This window comes from Anabas testudineus, chromosome 1, assembly GCF_900324465.2.
Source record: "Anabas testudineus chromosome 1, fAnaTes1.2, whole genome shotgun sequence".
Taxonomy (NCBI): Eukaryota; Metazoa; Chordata; class Actinopteri; order Anabantiformes; family Anabantidae; genus Anabas; species Anabas testudineus.
In genome coordinates, this window is record NC_046610.1 from 13,926,800 (window position 1) to 13,945,393 (window position 18,594).

The window sequence follows — 18,594 nt, forward strand, 5'->3', positions numbered from 1 at the left end:
TTTATTGCACTTGCCTATTTGATTTTATGCAAGAAGTGAACTGCCAGAGAGGGTTGTGTGCAATAGACCGAGCTGGACAAAAAGCGTAACTTTGGATTCCCAGCAGAATAGAGAGTATTTGATTTTCAGTTGATTCCTATTTGAAGAGCGGTTGCCTCAAGCTTTAGTGAAGTAGTTTGTCAGATGCAGTCAAATGTTAGTTATTCCATTTGACCTCACTATAGGATTCTTCAAAAGTTATGCCTCCAGGCTCAAGGCTGATGCAAAACATGTTTTGACTCTGGTTTGAATCTAAATTTGAGTATTGTATTTGACTGGTCAGTTTCTCTTAAAACAGTCTTCACTGTAGACTCGCTGTATGTAGACTGTAACCTCAAGTTCAAAACCTGTGTGGTGTCAGTTCAGAGCTTAAACGGACTCCTCAAGTATAAGCAACATGTTATCTCTCTTCTGAAGACAGTCTTCCTGCTGCAGGTTGGTGCAAAATGGCCTGACACCACTGATTACAGGAAGAATGTGAAAAGTGGATAAACTGTAAAATGAATATTAAGAATTGGTTGTAGTCATTATATCAAATGTTTTGTGTATTTTAGCTGCTGGTAAGACATTTGCCTGTACAAGACTTTTATGGCTCTGTGTTGACTTAATTTGATCTTTCCAGAGGACCAGTTGCCCTCGGGGTTCCCCACCATTGACATGGGTCCCCAGCTGAAAGTGGTGGAACGTTCTCGGACTGCCACAATGCTCTGTGCTGCTAGTGGAAACCCTGACCCAGAAATTACCTGGTTCAAGGATTTTCTGCCAGTCAACACGTCCAATAACAACGGACGAATCAAGCAGCTCCGCTCAGGTAACCAATGCCTTTATCCTCCCAATCTCTCCCTTCCCTTCGGTTTTATTTTCCCTGCTACTTTGCTTTTATCATTTCCTCAATATCCAGCCCTCCCAACCCCTCCAACTAATTTTGGAAATCTCTGTCCCTCCAAAGCCTCTGTTATTTTTGTCCTCGTTCACCCCTTGTCCTGTTGCTGTTCCACTCTCCTCGTGCCGTGGTTACTGGCTGTGTTTCTCAGCTGCCCGTCTCTGCTGCTGCAGTATGAGTTGACTGTGTATGGTTGCCAACCCTTCTAAACTCTTCAAGGCCTTTTAAAGCGAACTCCCATCTTTTCTCTACTTTCTTCCTGTGCAAATCACCATCACAAATGATTCACTTCTTGCTCTCAGTGAAAACTATTTCAAACATTTGCAACACACTTCAGGTTGCATCACATATCTGAACTCATTTCTTTACCAGCAGAATGTGTGAGGTAAACCCAGGTGATGGTGGTATGTACTGAGGGAGTGGCCTCCTTATGATAGCTCACTGCTGTGACTAAACAAACAAATAACATTTTGTTTTCCCTTATTCCTTTGAAAGTCTCGTGTGGGTGTGAAATTGACGCACAGACAATATATCCACCTTACTTGTAAACACACAGAGAATAAATTCAAATCACTCGGTCCATCCATCAGTTCCTCTATAGCCACAGTAGTGTGTAAAACCACAACTAGTCAAATCGAAGCTCCCCTCCCTCCTCAGCCCTCCTTCTGCTTCCAGGGACCAGCTCTCCACCCAAAAAACCCTTTTCTTGTGATTGGACACCCGACTCTCTGGCTTCTTTGTGGATAACAAACCTTTTCTGCTTCTGTCCCTGTTTTTTAATTCTCTGGCTCAACCCCTACTGCCCTGCTCAGACTGTCTCTTTGATGTGCATTTTAACCAAAAGAAATGAAGTGAAGACAATTAGAAGGCTTTACAAAACTGCTACAACTTAAAGTGTCAAACATGTTTACCTTTCTTCTTCTAGGGTGATAATTAATTCTGTGTAGATAATCAATATTCATGACATTTTTTTCTTGGAGTTCCACTGCTTTTTCAAGGTGTTTTCTGCTAAGTCAACTCGTCTGTGTAACCACTGGTCCCATTGTAATGCCGTGTCTATGCTGTTTCTTTTCTCTTTGTATCTTTTAACCACAGAGTCCTTTGGTAAGTGCTTCTGTTCCGAGGCCCACACCCTCACTGTCCACTTCTCTATATTTACTGTTCACTAATGTTGCTACTTCTGCTGCTGCTGCTGCTCACCTTTACAAATGTTGGCGTGTTATTAAAATGCATGGCATGCATTTTACTAACAGTCACACCCAGAGATAATATGAAACATACACACACACACACACACACACAGTAAACTCCATAGACACCCACAAATAGATTTCGTACTGTAAATGCTACCAACACACATATACAACCCCTGGCGCCTATCTCCGTCACCCTAGAGGTAGCGGCCACACCTTCACCTGTGCACCTGCAGCCTCTCCGCACCCAAAGAATTACAATAACTCTCTCCTCACACTCACCTATTTATTTCACCTTTTCTTCACTTCCTCTCACTTAATCAATTATTCTTCCCCTCACTCACTGACTCACTGTGTCATTTACTCACCCACTTACTCTGTCCACTCTGCTGTATAGAGTTACCAGTCAATAAGCCATCAACTCTAGATGGCTGTTAGGTAGGCCTCTGGTGGAGCCACTGTAAGAAAATCAATTGGCTACCAGGTTTCAGACTTCTCGACATTGACAGAGTAGTGTATGTACAATATATATTAAACCTGGTCACTACAGTGTAGAAGTTGTGGTCTGGCTGTCACTGTAATATATTAGATATATTAATAAAAAAACAATCCACTCTTCAGTACTCTTAATTTTGCATTTCTTCAGTCGTTGTTGTGTTGCAGCTCAACACTTCTTCTGTTAGAAAGAGTTTAGTGTGCGTGTCCTCTTCTGTATTGGACCTTTCACACATGGTTGATAGTCCATTCAAGGTATCGAGTGCACAAACACACTTTTGCTTAGTTTTAGGTCTTTAGCAGCTAAGATACCAGCTTGACATTTACCGCTGTGTTCGATGTAGAAGTTTCGTCTGCTGTCAGACTTAGTTGTGACCGTAATGGAAAGATTTTGAGTTGATGTCACATTGTCAACCTTTTGCCAGTTATCTTGCAGATTTAGAGAAAAAACTAGTACAACACACACACAACATAAAATCAATACAGATACAAATAGGGATAATGCAGGGTTTTGTTTTGTTTTTTTCTTTGAAAGTGTTAAAGTGCTGGAGGGTGGATTTTTCCTTTAGGCACATTCACACTAGTACTACACAGTATACCATCCTACTAGTAGGACTAGCAGGTTAAGACATAGGCCAGTTAATTCTGCTTAGATTGCCTGTCCAACCAGCTGAGTGCAGTGCAGACACTACCTTACTCCTACAGCCACATCTGCCCCCGCTGCAAGTCAATCAAATCAAATCTATAACCCTCCTCCTTATAACTCTGTCACTGTCTATCTCTCTGTCTATCTAGTATCTCTCTCCTCTCAGACTTATTCTGTCTTTATTTAATCTGTCTTTTTTCTTTTATGCCTCTTACTCCTCTCTTTTTCTAAGGTTCTATATTTTGAGTCTTTCTCCCTAATTTGATTCCCCCCCCCTAGCCCACCCCCACCCCCACATCCCTACCCCAAAGTCCCTCTCTCCTTTATCCCCTTCCCCTGCTGTGGTACTAACATTTTCTTCTTCTTCTCCTTCTCTAATCTCGTGCATTCATTGCCCACTCAGGTGGCACGCCCATACGAGGTAAGACTGCTGGGAGGACCAACATGACACAGTGGCCTGATTCCTTTTCAACCCTTCGTTCCTACTTGTCTCACAGATCTGAAAAAAACAAAACAAATGCAGCTCTGCATGGGTTAACCAATATGGGTTTTGGGTCCATATGAGTCAGGACTCTGCCATATTGGTAATACTCATCCAGAAGGCGCAGATCTGCGGTAGGTGCAACAGGGGGAATTGGAATTGAGCAGCAATTCATAATACTCTGACTTTTAATCACCTCCCCTCTTCTCGTCTTCCATTCTCTCCTCATCTCTTTCATTTTTTCCATCTCAGCCTCAGTGTTCACTCTTTAACACAGAAATCCATTGCTTTCTTCTTCACCATATTGTGATCTCGTTTTATTTTTCTATCCATCAGTTTAACATCCCACACATTTTTTTTGTATTCAGTCTAAAGCATGCTGTGTTTATGACTCTTTGTTGCTCCGTTTGAGGTGATAAAACATAATACCACTTTTACCTCTGTTTGTTTGCTTTTTAATTTTTTTTATGATCTGATTTTCCTTAATTTTCTTAATTTTTTTTTTTTTTTTTTTTTTTTTACGGGGTCTTGACCTTAGCTTGACCCGGCCTCTTCTTCTACCTTGTCTATATTTGCCCAATCAAACGTCCCAGTTTTGTTTTCCCTCCCAGCTGTTATTCGCTCAACCTGAAAAGTCCAGATGGCGAAGACTCAGACACACTTGCAGACATTAGTGTGCTCACACGCGCATAAACACGCAAACATGCACAGACTCACACACACATTTCTCCGTAGTTTTTTTACCATTACGTCCTGTTTTCTCTCTCATTACCGATAAAAAGCCCCAAACAACCACTTTTTTGATAAAGTTTTTATGGGCGCTTTTTTGCCTTACCACACCATCTTTAAAAGAACCTCTGGTTGACCTTTTTGACAGTTTTTCTATTTTCAGGGAGCGAGAAAGCATCGGTCCCTTCCCAAGGCTTTGCGTATGTCGTTCTTTTTTTTTTTTTTCAATCTGTTGGCCTTGATGGAGGTCAGTTGATCTCTTTACCTCCTTGTTGGGTGTGTTTTAAATGACATCACACTCCTGATCCCATTGGTGGATCCGAAAGGGTTGGGGATATCTTAACACCATGGTCAAATTTTATCCTTGAGAACTGAAACCTGATTTACTCCCTGTAACTTCATCTCAATTTTCAGCAAAGAATTTTCCAAATAATGTATTTGTGACTGGATTTCTCCACATTCTGGCTGCTTGGTTTATTTGTTTCTGCCTTGCATGGAAACTACATTCTCTGTTTTTTGTAGGCTTTATGTCAGTGCTTTTCTTTCATTGTTTGTTTTTGTTTTCTTCCTGTTTCCAAATCAGGAAGCTGACCCTTGTTTTGGGCAGATTCTTGCTGACAGTGGTAGAAACTTGTTTATGTGTGCCTATAGATCCGGCTCCCTTTTTAGCCCTGTGTCCTTCATACAGAGTTCAGCTTGTTTTTTTGCTGAAAACTCCCTCAAATTCATTTACCCCTTCTGCAGTTTTTTACCATTTATATGTGAATGTACTTGTGGAGTTTAACCAATTATCTGATTTCTATTGGTCTTCTTCCTCTCTATTTATCTATGTGACTCTCCTCTCTCTCTATCTATACTTCCTCTTCATCCCTTCATTCACCCAGGTGCCCTGCAGATAGAGATGAGTGAGGAGTCAGACCAGGGGAAGTATGAGTGTGTTGCCACCAACAGCGATGGGACACGATATTCCACCCCAGCTAACCTCTACGTCAGAGGTAAGATGGGGATTTTTAAAAAAGCCATTAGAGGTAGAGATCACGTGGTTAATGGGAGTGCGCTTTTGAACATCTTTTCAAAGAAGATATAGAACTTTTTGACATGGACATATTGAATTACTGTGCTTTTTCACATGTTTATATGATATTATATTGTCAAACCTGCTGTATTTAGCTGTAGAGTCAGAAAACAGAATGACTTTGAAAGGAGAGCATCAAGTTTAGACTCAGCTGAAAGCTTCACTCGGGCTATTAATCTCTCTGCCCTCCCTCCTTAGCCTTTAGACCTTTAGAGAAAACAAATCATTGTCTGGTTAACACTTGTGTTTCTCCCCCAAATCTGACAGGCACCTTACTTCCTCAGGCACTGTCTCCTTTAGCAGGGGTACACACATATACCCACCAAATGTTTGAGTCTTGGAGACATTTTTATTCCCGGGGCCTTTTGCTCTGTTTTCTGCCCCCCCACCCCCAAAACTGGAAAAAAAAAACTTTAAACAGTGTAGCATGCTTATCTGACTGCAACATTGCTCCTAGGGATATGGAACAAGCAGACACACGACTGGACGTACACACACAGAATCATTCCCACGTCTGTGTCATACACAAAATATATATGTGCATGTGTGTTCATGTATATATGTATACATGGGCCCACATGCACACACACACACACACACACACGCACACACACACTAACAGCACAGAGTCAGTCATGTGCATATAACAGTGCTTGCAGGGCCGGTGGAATCTTGCGGTGCTGCTCAGTGAGTGTTTGACAGGAGGTCTACAGAGACAGTCAGCAGTGGAGGCTTCCTTAAACAGGAAGGCTTTCACCAACACACTGGCCATTTATGGCTTCTGTTTTTTCCACTTCTGCTCAGTTCTTTCTTTCTTTCCTTACGCTCTTTGGCTATCCCTCTGTCTGTTGCCATCATGCCGTGCTCCTTTGTCTAACTTGTTTTTTCTCCGTGTCTCCTGTCTCTTCTCTGATATTTCCTCTCTTTTCTCTCGTCCTCCACCTCCTCCTACTCTACTGCCGTACTCTGTCCTACCTCCCTCTGCAGAGCTGCGAGAAGGTTGGTACAGTAACAACCGTGTGGCTTTTTTTTTTTGAGTCCCTCCCGAGTATTTACTTTTTCTTCCATTAAACTGCCATTTGCGTTTGTGTGTCTCGTCTGTTTTTATGTGCGGTACTGAAGGTTTAAACGTACCTGTACAGTTTACTCCTTTGAGACACACTGTACCCTGTGTTCATCTTTCCTCTTTTTTTCCCCTGTCAGTGCTTGTGTGTTTGTTGTGAGTTTGTCGTGAGAGTCTTTTGTGTTTCAGTTCATTAAATATTTAATGGAGCACACCTAAAAACACCATGAATAAAACATTGTGATATCACATGCACCCTATGATGATGTATCAGATTGTGTGAATGCTTGCTGTTTCATTTGAATGCTAGAAAACTTAATCTGAGAACACATTGCACAACAAAAAAATAACCCTACAGTGTATAACCTATGATTGCTGCCCACTGCACTTTACTAAACAACACTATTATGAATTTTTAATCATCTATCTTCCTCTGCCTTCCCTCTTCTTTCATTGCTATCTTGTCCAGTGCGTCGTGTCCCCCCTCGCTTTTCCATCCCCCCAGCAGACAGCGAGATCATGCCGGGGGGAAATGTCAACATCACCTGTGTGGCAGTGGGCTCACCCATGCCTTATGTGAAGTGGATGTTGGGAGCAGAAGACCTGACACCAGAGGATGACATGCCCATCGGCCGCAACGTCCTTGAACTGACAGACGTGCGACAGTCTAACAATTACACTTGTGTCGCCATGTCGACACTTGGTGTAATTGAGGCGGTCGCACAGATTATCGTGAAAGGTCAGTTCGTCAGCATGTACATGAGTTGACTTTGCCTCGAGTGAGATGTTGGTTATTTAATTTAATAGATCAGACCACAGTGGCTTCTGTCTGAGATGCACACGCACTTGATGTGTAGGAGAAATTGTTCTTCACTATATTGTAGAATTAAACAGAGAAAAGTCAACCATGTTTATCTGTATTTATTTTATCAATATGCATAGTTATTATAGAGTGTTTTAAACTTGCTGACTCAGGACTTCCTTGCGTTTTGGGTCCTATGGCATAGCCAATTTAGTTCATTATTGTTTTCCAAGATATGTAATTGTTGTGTAGAGATTAGTTCCACAGTATCATTCTGATACTGTGCCGATTGCCCCATTTAATTTAGTTTACAACTTTCCAAAAGTTCCAAAATCATATTTTTATTCTAAAACTCATTCTCTCTCATTATCTCTCTCAGCTCTACCAAAGGCTCCAGGCACCCCTGTGGTGACGGAGAGAACAGCAACAAGCATTACTCTTACCTGGGATTCTGGAAACCCAGAACCTGTGTCCTACTATATCATACAGGTGTGTGACAGACACACAAATGCATACACGGGTTGCACCTACCTGCACACTACCACACGAGCATTGCAGCACGTGCACACAGGTTTCAGAGAAAGTTAAGATGCCTGAAGCTGCACAGGACTTTACATGAAGATAAACTAAATTACTGAGGAGGTCAGTAAATGAAAAGAGCCTCTTGTGTCTCCCCATAGTAATAAAATCACCCAAACTGCTCAAACGAGATCTTGTGTCTTTTGAGTACTTTCTTCCCTCAAGAAGTAATGAATTGAAACGTGAGAATGAAACTTGACCTGTTTGAACAGCAGTGATGGAGTACTCCTTTCACTAAAACCAGGACACCTACTTTAAACATGTGCTATCTCGTATCTTTATGTTGTAGCATAAATATTACATAAACCAGATTGTGGTGTTGGTGTGTATAATCTACACGCATAGAGAAATACATAGCACATCCTCTCTACGGAGCTGGCTTTAATTCAGCGTATTTGCTCTTCCTTCCTCCTCTCTAGCACCGGGCTAAAGGTTCAGAGGACCCCTATAAAGAGATTGATGGCATCGCCACAACGCGTTACAGTGTGGGTGGCCTGAGCCCTTACTCCCATTATGACTTTAGGGTGGCAGCCGTTAACACCATTGGCCAAGGCCCCTCCAGCGATGTGGTGGAGGCTCGCACAGCTGAGCAGGCTCCCTCATCCCCGCCACGACAGGTGTGCATGTTGTTTTCACTTGATGCAGTTTTGATTCTGTTTGGGGTTAAAGTTATCTTTTCAGTGCAAGTTCTTCCTGTTTGCCTTGCAGGTCAGGGGTCGCATGCTGAGCACAACCACAGCAATAATCCACTGGGACGAACCAGAGGAACCTAACGGACAGGTGGTCGGCTACAGAGTGTACTACACCTCGGACAACACGCTGCCAGTCAACCAGGTGTGTACCTGTGTGTGCATTGTTTCTTTTTATGAACCATTTGTCTGCATGTGCCCAAGACATGTGTGTCTGTTTACATTCACACATTGTATTCTGTGTCTGTGTTGTGCAGTGGGAGAAGCAGATGGTGCGCAGCGCTAATTTCATCACCATCCAGGGTTTGACTCCTAACAAGACCTATTACATCAGAGTGTTGGCCTTCACCTCTGTAGGAGATGGACCCCTCTCCCAGGACCTGCAGATTATAGCTAAAACTGGAGGTGAGATAAGGGTAGCAGGGGAAGTATGTCAGGTTTGCGCAGTGTGCGCATGTATTGGACTACAGGAAACATTACAACCATCAACCAAATGGCAATTCCAAGAGTAAAAGAAAAGAAATACAAATGGGTTTTCTTTGACTAATCATGGTTTTCTGCGACTCTATAGTTCCATCCCAGCCTTCAGAATTTAAGGGAGAAGCCAAGTCTGAGACAAGTATCCTGTTGACCTGGGTGGCCCCACCCCAGGGTGGCCCTGACAACCAAATCACAGGATACGAACTGGTCTACCGACGAGCTGATGACACAGAGGAGGTAAGGAGCAAGAGACTGATGGATAGGTAGATGAGATTAGCTGTTAAGATAATAAATTACTGGGTGGTTGGCAGGATGAGAACAGATGAAATCACAGATATATAAATGGATGGATGGATGGACTGACGGTCATGTCTGCCTTACAATTAATCTAAATTTTAAAATGTAATTCTTTTCATCTCCCTTCAGAAAAAAGTGAGCTTTGAGCCTAGCACCTCTTATCTGTTGAAGAACTTGAAGCCTTTCTCCACCTACACCTTCCAGCTGGCTGCCAGGAGCAAGCATGGAATAGGGGCATACACCAACGAAGTGTCCATTGACACACCACAGACACGTAGGTGGAAACACACACACTGCCGTGTGTGACTGTGTGTGTTTGAACGAGAGAGAAACAGGTTCCAGTTTGGACAATGTAAAAAAAAAAAAAAGTGATCTCACATAAAAACACAAACACAAACGTATCCGAATCAAGATTTGACCATCATACTGTAACACACAACTGTGTTACAAAATGTATTTGGCAAAGCATTCGGCAGTTGCATTGTTGCTTTTTTGCATTGTCACAAAGGGACTATCACGAATCCAGACCTAAACTGACCTCAGATTTGATCACCCAACAAATATAGAATAATAATATAGAAGAAACTACATTTGTAATTGACTGATCTCCATTAATGGATTCAGCAAATAGAGCAGTAACTGAGTGACTAAGCGACTGATAGCAATACTGAATTTGCTGGCTATCAACCTGAGGTCTGTAAGAGATTCACTAAATCAAGGTAAGAAGCCAGAAGTTTGTAGATAGAGATGATGAAACTCCATCATGGATCAAGCACAGAGGCTTGAATAGGCTGTAAGGACAAGTAAGTTATGGGCAGGTATGTCTGTGTGTTAAAGCTCTAGTCAGTGTTTTTGTGTTGCATCTCTTTTAAATCATTCACTCGTTTTCATTAATCAAACATTTCTACCAACACAGAAGTTGACACCCATCATTCAGTATCTTTGATCAGCCATCTTGCTCTCTAGTCACAGGGTCATTTTTCGCAAGAGCTTCTGTTCTCCAGTGTTTTGTTTACATTTTATGTTTCTTTGTCTTTTGTTCTCTGTCTCTCATCTGCTCAATTTCATCCCCATTCCTCCACGGCAAACCTCACATCCTTGCCTCTTCACCCACCGATAACAAATTGCACACAAACCACTTATCATTTACCCGTACAAACCCTACTGTGCTACCTCAAAACTGGCCAATCAGTTCCTTCAGCACCACCCCAGGACATCACATGCACCAGTCCCAGTTCTACCAGCATCCTGGTAAGTTGGACTCCACCTCCTCTGGAGTTTCAGAATGGCATCATTACGGGATACTCCATCCAGTACTCCAATACTGAGGGCAACAAAACGTCTAAAAGAATTGATGGCATTCCTCCGGAGAGTTCTCCATATCTCCTGGAAAACCTGGAGAAATGGACTGAGTATGGCATAACGATACGGGCACAGACGGAAGCTGGGGACGGACCAGAAAGTTTGCAGCTGCTTATCCGCACTGAGGAAGATGGTATGTTCCAATCAAACCCTGTGCCTGTATTACAGTCGTCCGCCTCACTAACCATGCCTAGCTGCCACCCACTAATACAGCCCTAATAAGCTCCAAGCACCCTCAACTAACAGCAAGCTTCTTCCACTGACCAGTAAAGGCGTTTATATCTATCCTGGAGCTGCACTCTAAATGGATGATGCATTTAAGAGCGACTAAAACTACCCTCTAGTTGAAAACCTCCCCTTTATTCCTACACAACCACAAGAAACCTTCAAAATCCAGAAATGTTCTCCTGCTTCTACCCTCCCCACTGTTTTCTCTTGTCGACAACAACCCCTTTTTCACCAGCTGACATTTTAATTTTTCCACACCTGCCCTTCTCTTGTAAAAATCCCCTCATTTTTGGGAAAAGGGTTGATGGGAATTTCCCGCCCCCGATACCAAAACAAACCCTATGGCTTTAACTGTACCTTGGACTTTCCTCACCTTGGCTGTTCTTACTGACCATCTGCCCTTCCAACTCCTCTCTAAATCCATGACAGCTATTTGAATATCTTTTAGCTAACTTTAATCAATGTTTGTGATTGTGCCTACAACAATTTCAAATATTTTCCAGATTTTTTTGATATTCGTGCTTAATATCACATTCGTTCAATCTCTCCACTGAGACATTTTCCCACTTTCTTCCGAGTGCTTATGTGTGGGTCAGTCAGATAACAAGAGGTGGCTGGAGGTTTTTTCTTTCAGTATTTTTTCCTTTTTGGGAGAAGTGTAGTTCTTGGCAGCATAAGAGAGGTTTTTCTTGATAACAGTATTTTCTCTTTGACTGCCTGCCGCTGTTTATCTGCCCCTGGCAACAAATCCTTTTCTATCTATCTGCCATTCTTATCTTTCTCTACATTTGCTTCTTATCCTCCACTGCTTTTTTCCTCCATGTTTTTTCCTCAAGCACTCTCATTTTTTACTATTTTGACTTTTTCCCAGACATCAGAGCTTTAGACTTTTTGGGTTGTTGTATTTTGACATATTTTTTCAACTTTTGAGTATTTTTACCTGCTCCTAAAACCAAATCTATTTTTGATTATACAAAGATACTTTTTTAAAATAAAGACCTTGAGAGGTTTGAGTGCCCATCATCTGTGACCCTTGACCTCTATCCCAAAATGCATTTTTAGTTCCAAGTGGTCCTCCGCGAGGGGTGGAGGCCGAGACTGTGAACGCCTCGGCCATTAGGGTGAAATGGCGAGCACCAGCGCCCGAGCGGCAGCACGGTCAGATCAGAGGGTACCAAGTCCACTATGTGAGAATGAACTACGGGGAACCTCAGGGACAGCCCTTCATCAAGGACATCCTCATAGAGGACTCACAGGTACCACTGGCATGTCCAGTTTAACTTTAGCTTTATTACTCTGCAATATTTAATATGTGTATTAAAATATAGTTTATTTGTAAAGCCTCAAAGAAATTATAAGTCCACCACACACACTGTATATCAGTATGTTCAATATGCCATCAAGTAGCCATCTGGTTATTCCTTTAGATAAATATTTTGCCTCTATACAGTTGTATTTCAGCAATCCATCACAGCTAATAGTATATACATAAAAAAATAAATAAGATGCAAAATGTACCCTTCTTAAGATTGTTAGTTGTGAGTTGTAATATTTAGATTTGATCCCCGAAATCAATAATTGTATATTTCTCTCCTTTTCTCACCTATCTTTACTGTTCCATCGTTCAGTGGGCACATGATGACTCAGCTGAATATGTGAGTAGAGCTTTCTTTAAACCTATTATTAAATAATAATGATAACAAAGCATGAGAAGTAGATGAGTCATTTTTATGAGATTGTAGATTTAAAATCTCCTAGGACAAGAACAACAGCTTAAAACCCAAAAGCCAAAAAATTAGTTTTTCATTTCTGCATCGTGTGTTCTCCAGGATTTTTAATAAAGTAGCGTAGAAAAATACAAAGATGACTGATGATAGGAGTGATTTGTAGATATTGCCAAAACATGGTGATTATTATATTTAGCATTCCACGCAGTCAGAAATGAAGGAAGAATTGTGTTTAGTGTTAAGATGGAGATAAATGTAAACGAGTTCTGAATGATTGTGTAGTTAAATGAAATTTTGTGTAGAGAATGAACCACACTTTGTACTCATCGTCAGATCATTTGATATACACATATTGAATTCTGAGTTGCGGTTAAGTGATCACGAAAACCAAATTCCTGGTATATTTCCCAAAAGCAGCAGCAGCAAGTGAGCAATGAAAGAAAGACAAACAACTTCCAAAAGTAACCCAAGAAACGTCCCGAATAGCAGTGTGTACTGGTACATAGTCAGAAAACAACACACAATTGCACCTTAAGTCAGCTTTTGTACTGGTGTTGACCAGTTTGACCTAGACTTTTTTTTTATTAAATTGCAGTCCTGAGGGAACACAAAAGTAGCTGCCTTTTGCAGCTGACCGTGCTTTTTTGTTGTTGCTGCAGGAGGTGGTTCTCGGAGACCTGAAGGCAGACACCTCCTACTCTGTATCAGTGGGGGCTTACACTGCCAAAGGGGATGGTGCTCGCAGCAAACCTGTCACAGTCTGCACTGCCCTGCCACGTAAGTGTGTCTACACACACTACAGCAGCATACACAAAGACAGAGCTACACATACAGTAGCTAGTAATGATCCTCGAGACTATCACTAATGATTATTAGATGACATGAAATCATTGGATTGGTTAATGTTTCACTGTGTCACACCTCACTATACCAGTAAGAAGCCAGTCATTTGATGCTATATTAATCATATTTAGCTATTTTGCTTGAGGTTTTGAATAATGTGCTTTGCCATTATCTTCTAATTACCGTTTCATGATGCTCTATCTCCTGCTCTCCTTGTTTTTTTTTCTCTCTCTCTCTCTAGTGCCTGAGAAGCCTAAACTAGTGGTAAGTGCCACTGATTCAGGTACTGCTCTGCTTCAGTGGTACCCACCACCAAACCCACCCACCCCGCTCTTAGGGTATCGCCTCACCTTTGGCCGCATTGACGTTCTACCTTACACAGTGGTTGAGTTCCCCACCAAGGAGAACCGCTACACTGCCCACGATATCCACAAGGGAGCCAACTATGTGTTCAGAATCTCTGCCCGTAACAAAATGGGCTATGGAGAGGAGGCAGTAAAGGAGGTGTCTACTCCAGAAGACGCTCCAAGTGGATTTCCAGAAAATATCATCTGCGAGGAGGCGTCTGCCACCTCCCTCCAGCTGGAATGGAAATCAGTCCCTCTAATTGAGCAAAATGGAAAAATTACCAAGTACTCAGTGCTGTATAAGGATATAAACAGTCGAGGGAATGCCTCAGAAGTTGTGGTGCCCGCTCCAGGGTTAAGTGTTTTGTTGGAGGGTCTGAGCGCAGATACTGTGTATGATGTCAGGGTGTCCGCATTCACTGCTGTTGGTGCTGGGCCGTACAGCCCCAGTGCCCAGTTTAGGACGCAACGGCTAGACCAAGGTAGGACTCGCACTCGCTTTCTAACAACCCATCTTCATTACTCAGGATGCAAGTCGCACTTCCTAACTGTGTATATATTGTGCACATCAAGTTCCACACACACACACACACTCAGACACACAGCGTCTGGCGGCAGCGTCCTAAGTGTCCTTTTTCGTTGTCTTGTCACTGTAGTCTTAGACCCATCGTCCTTTTCCCAAATCAAGGTAAGAGTCTTGAGTCTTGAGAAAGTGTCCCTGTCCAGTCACACTCCCTGTGCGCTGAAAAGAGCAGGTAGTTAGCTTGAGACTAGACTGGTTCTAGAGAATGGTGCACAGGTAAGATCGTTGTGTTTGGTTTAACAGAGACATTAAGTGAGACTGTGCAATAATAATTATAGTTTATAATAATAATAATATTCATGTCTTTTGTTTCTTTGTTTTATCTTCTTTGGTTTTGTAGTTTTTGCCACCAACTTTAGAGTTAAAGCTGCCATGAAAAACTCCATTCTACTCTCATGGGAGATCCGAGACAAGAACCCTGCCCAGCCTTTCACTGTAAGTAGATTCACATGTTACTACAGCTGGACCCAAATAGTGACAGGAGAGTTTGTTCGTTGTTGGTTTTCAGTTTTGACGGCATTGGAGTTAGCTATAGACCATTTGGCTCCTACAAAATGCAACAGTCCTCCAAGTCAACTGAATGTAGGGCCTTGCCACTCATGTTAAACCTGTATGTGACCAACACTGCTCTATAAAGTGCTGTACTGCGTGTTTTTTTAATGTAACTTTTAAATGGTCTTACCCATCCTATGTCCAGATCCTGTACGGAAAGGGCCAGTCCGTTGAAGTGGATGGGAAGCACACCCAGAAGCTGATCAGTGGCTTGGAGCCGGACACTCAGTACTCCTTCCTGCTCACCAATCGGGCAAACAGCGCTGGGGGTCTGCAACACCGCGTCACTGCCACCACAGCGCCAGACATCCTGAAGACCAAACCTATGGTGGTGGGAAAGACCAATGCAGATGGCATGGTGACAGTGCAGCTACCGACTGTGCAGACCACAGCTAAAGTCAGGTAGAGATGGAAGACATACGAACGATGTTAGTGAGAATGGTAAACTGCTGGTTTAATTTAATGAATAGGTTTGTGTTTTGGTAACTGTACAGAATTTGCATTGTTGTCAGATGAATTCTTCTATAGACCCTGTGAGATAATCTCACCTTTCTTGTGATGCTGGTCTTTATTTATTGGTCTGCCAGGAGGGAGTTGGCATCAAAGTCTGAGAACTCCCACAACAGGACAAATGGGAGGACAAAGCTGATAATCTCATCTTCGTTTATAACTAAGAACAAATATGCAGTAGATACCAAGTGGAAGCGGTTCTTCTTATTCATCCTAGAAGAATGACTGCCACCATTTGCTCATTTTATTACAGCCATTTTCCTGCAGTTTGTCTTTGTCACCTCGGAAGTGTTTTGGAGCTTGAAGCAGTGTTTTGCTCCATCTTTAGTGTCTTTCCCAGTTTACGTCACCTGGTCCAAGATAATAAAAAAAAATAAGATGGATGTTGAAATCACTCTTTAGGCATTTTTCAAAATGTGATAAGGACTTTGAAGATTGATCAGTTTCTCTTTAATGCAAATTGCCTGATATATGCACATATTTGATTTTACTCATCTATAAATGTTTAGCACATTCTTATTTTCTCCCATTTGAAATAAAGCCAGCTACTTTCTTCTGTTCCACTCACCACAGTGTACGCTTAAGTGCAAGCGTGGAACACTCGAGTGAGTCATCGACTGAGGACACATTGGTTGATTTCAGTGTCTGTGCCCTCGTTGGTTAACGGGCGCTTATGGTCTGAGTGCTACTGAAAATTTCCTGCTCTAGTGATGTTATTGTCCTCTTTTTTTTTTGCACTCATGGCTTCAGACGTGGCCCTACTGTATGTTCCAAAAACAACCACACTGTTTACAACATCATATCAGAGCTGCTGCTGCTGCTGCTACTCCTACAGAAATGTACTATAATAATAGTACAATGTAAAATAGAGCATAAAAGAAATAGCTGTGCTTACTTTGGAAAAGTAGGCTGGCTTCATAACAGTACCATACCAAGAGTAGTTAAGTAACTGTTAACTACTGTACTGTGTACTGTGTTGGTTGTGTTGGCTATAATTTGGGTTCAGCATCTTATAACAACGGGAGGAGCTAATCATTCTCTGTGATTGTGATGAAACTCTGTGATTAGTTGACCCCCTGGTTCTAGCCCTTTAAATGTCAAAGCTGAAGACAGAAATGTTGAGGAAGTGTCTATTTCTTGTTATGCAGCATTTCAAGCCTAAAATCCAGTGTGTGCTGTGTTTCAGGGGTTATTATGTGGTGGTGGTGCCACTGAAAAAGCAAAAGGGGAAGTTCCTGAATCCCTGGGAGGAGCCCGACCAGATGAACCTGGACGAGGTGAGACGTCCGGTGATGCCAACAGTTAAATATGTAGCAGAGTAGATACAGAAATAAGCAGAAGTACATAGGCAATGTGTTGTAATAAGGTATGCAAGCATGATAAAGTCACAACGGAAAATGCTGAGCAGGGTTTTCTTCCCCTCTCTTGTATGAGACAATTTACACTTTCACATGCCTTTTCCCATTTACTTCAACTTCCTGCCTTTTTCTAAAGACTTCATCTTCTCTTTGTGCTGTACTGAAAACACATTCATGTGCTAGAGATGAGTTTCAATAGAGTTTTTATAGTGCCCACTGTCTCGCTGGATAAATGTGGTGGCAATTTGCTTGATGAAGACGTTTGTGCTTCAGTGATAATGCTTCCTGCACTCCATTGTTCCTGCACTGATGGGTGTTTTTGTGTGAGGTAAAAATGCCAAAATGCCTTTTTTTCCCCAAGCTATTCCTGTCTTAAAAACTCAATTATAATTCACACATATTAAGCAAATTTTATTTTTTGGGGGGGGGTATTATTACTACTGCAAAAGACGACTACATTGCCTTTAACATATCAGAGGAATGAAGTTTTTTTTTAATTGCACAGTGTGTGATAGCCTTTGTATTGCATGTTAACACATAGACACCTTTGTTTATCAATGTCAATCAATCCTATGTTTTTCAGCTGCTGAAAGAGATCAACAGGACCAGTGTCAGTCACGCCCTTCGCATCCGCAGACAGGCTGCTCAGTCAGATCCCAGGGCCTACGTCACTGCTCACTTTAAGACCCTCCCACTGGAGTTCACACTAGGCGACGGACGAAACTATGGTGACTTCCGCAACCGCCCTCTGCAAAACGGACAGGAGTATGTGTTCTTTGTGCTCGCAATGCTCGACCTTTCTGAGAATGTGAGTCAAAACAAAAGCACGCGCAGTTCATCGATCTAAATGATGATGTCTGTGTGAAGATGCACAATTGATCATGTCTTCCTGCAGACCATGTATGCAACTAGTCCTTATTCTGACCCCGTGACCTCATCGGACGTGGACCCCCAGCCAATGGTTGACGAGGAGGAGGGGCTGCTGTGGGTGGTGGGGCCTGTGCTGGCTGTCATCTTCATCGTCTGCATTGTCATCGCCATTCTTCTTTTCAAGAGGTAAAGACAGCATGAAAGAGTCGAGAATTCTTTAAGGACCATACAGAACTAAGATCACGGTATATGTGTGGGGAACACGGTTAACATCAGTGTGTGTGTGTGTGTGTGTGTGTGTGTGTGTGTGTTAGCAGTCAGGGCTGAGTTAAGCACATTCTGTAATCTGTTTTTAAAATCTGTACAGGAAGCAAAGGTAACTAACAGCAGACAGAGAAGATAACATTAGCGCACAATTAGCATTATTCATGATAATCATCAGGTCTCCTGGCTAGATCTTTGTTAATGCATATGAATAATTACTGCACTCGATGTGGCATAGCAGCAGTATTAACCTTGATGGTAATAATCTAAAGTTCACGAGCCCTGGGGTGCAACCTGTGGTGGTTTCGCATGCACTAATATCTCATGCAGTTTGTAGCTGAGGTGCACAAAATATGTATGCAGTGATGTGTTAAACCAGAGGATACAGTTTATTGTCTTTTTGATCCACATTTGCCAAATTTTTAGTGCACATTAGCTTCAGTTCAGTTTGTTTTTTGCTTGGACACTAACAATATTCATCCTTTTTTGTTCTTTTATC

The 18,594-nt window shown here is 42.2% G+C and overlaps 1 protein-coding gene across 9 annotated transcripts in view; it reads left to right on the forward strand.

The window, feature by feature from the left end:
- The window catches only part of ptprdb (protein tyrosine phosphatase receptor type Db), a 123,426-nt gene that overhangs the window by 86,124 nt on the left and 18,708 nt on the right, over positions 1-18,594 (forward strand). For 2 of the 9 annotated variants that reach the window (XM_026359795.1, XM_026359799.1), the window contains exons 9-27: positions 662-850; positions 5,351-5,461; positions 7,074-7,343; positions 7,786-7,895; positions 8,405-8,602; positions 8,694-8,819; positions 8,932-9,079; positions 9,246-9,391; positions 9,581-9,725; positions 10,644-10,946; positions 12,104-12,297; positions 12,670-12,696; positions 13,428-13,545; positions 13,853-14,440; positions 14,882-14,976; positions 15,239-15,495; positions 16,790-16,880; positions 17,545-17,769; positions 17,857-18,017. In XM_026359795.1, coding sequence (XP_026215580.1) covers positions 662-850; positions 5,351-5,461; positions 7,074-7,343; positions 7,786-7,895; positions 8,405-8,602; positions 8,694-8,819; positions 8,932-9,079; positions 9,246-9,391; positions 9,581-9,725; positions 10,644-10,946; positions 12,104-12,297; positions 12,670-12,696; positions 13,428-13,545; positions 13,853-14,440; positions 14,882-14,976; positions 15,239-15,495; positions 16,790-16,880; positions 17,545-17,769; positions 17,857-18,017 — 3,502 coding nt within the window. Of the gene's footprint in view, positions 1-661; positions 851-2,017; positions 2,027-3,659; positions 3,678-5,350; positions 5,462-6,528; positions 6,541-7,073; positions 7,344-7,785; positions 7,896-8,404; positions 8,603-8,693; positions 8,820-8,931; positions 9,080-9,245; positions 9,392-9,580; positions 9,726-10,643; positions 10,947-12,103; positions 12,298-12,669; positions 12,697-13,427; positions 13,546-13,852; positions 14,441-14,881; positions 14,977-15,238; positions 15,496-16,789; positions 16,881-17,544; positions 17,770-17,856; positions 18,018-18,594 lie in introns of all 9 variants that reach the window. The other 7 variants (XM_026359796.1, XM_026359798.1, XM_026359793.1 and 4 more) reach the window with 6 other exon arrangements.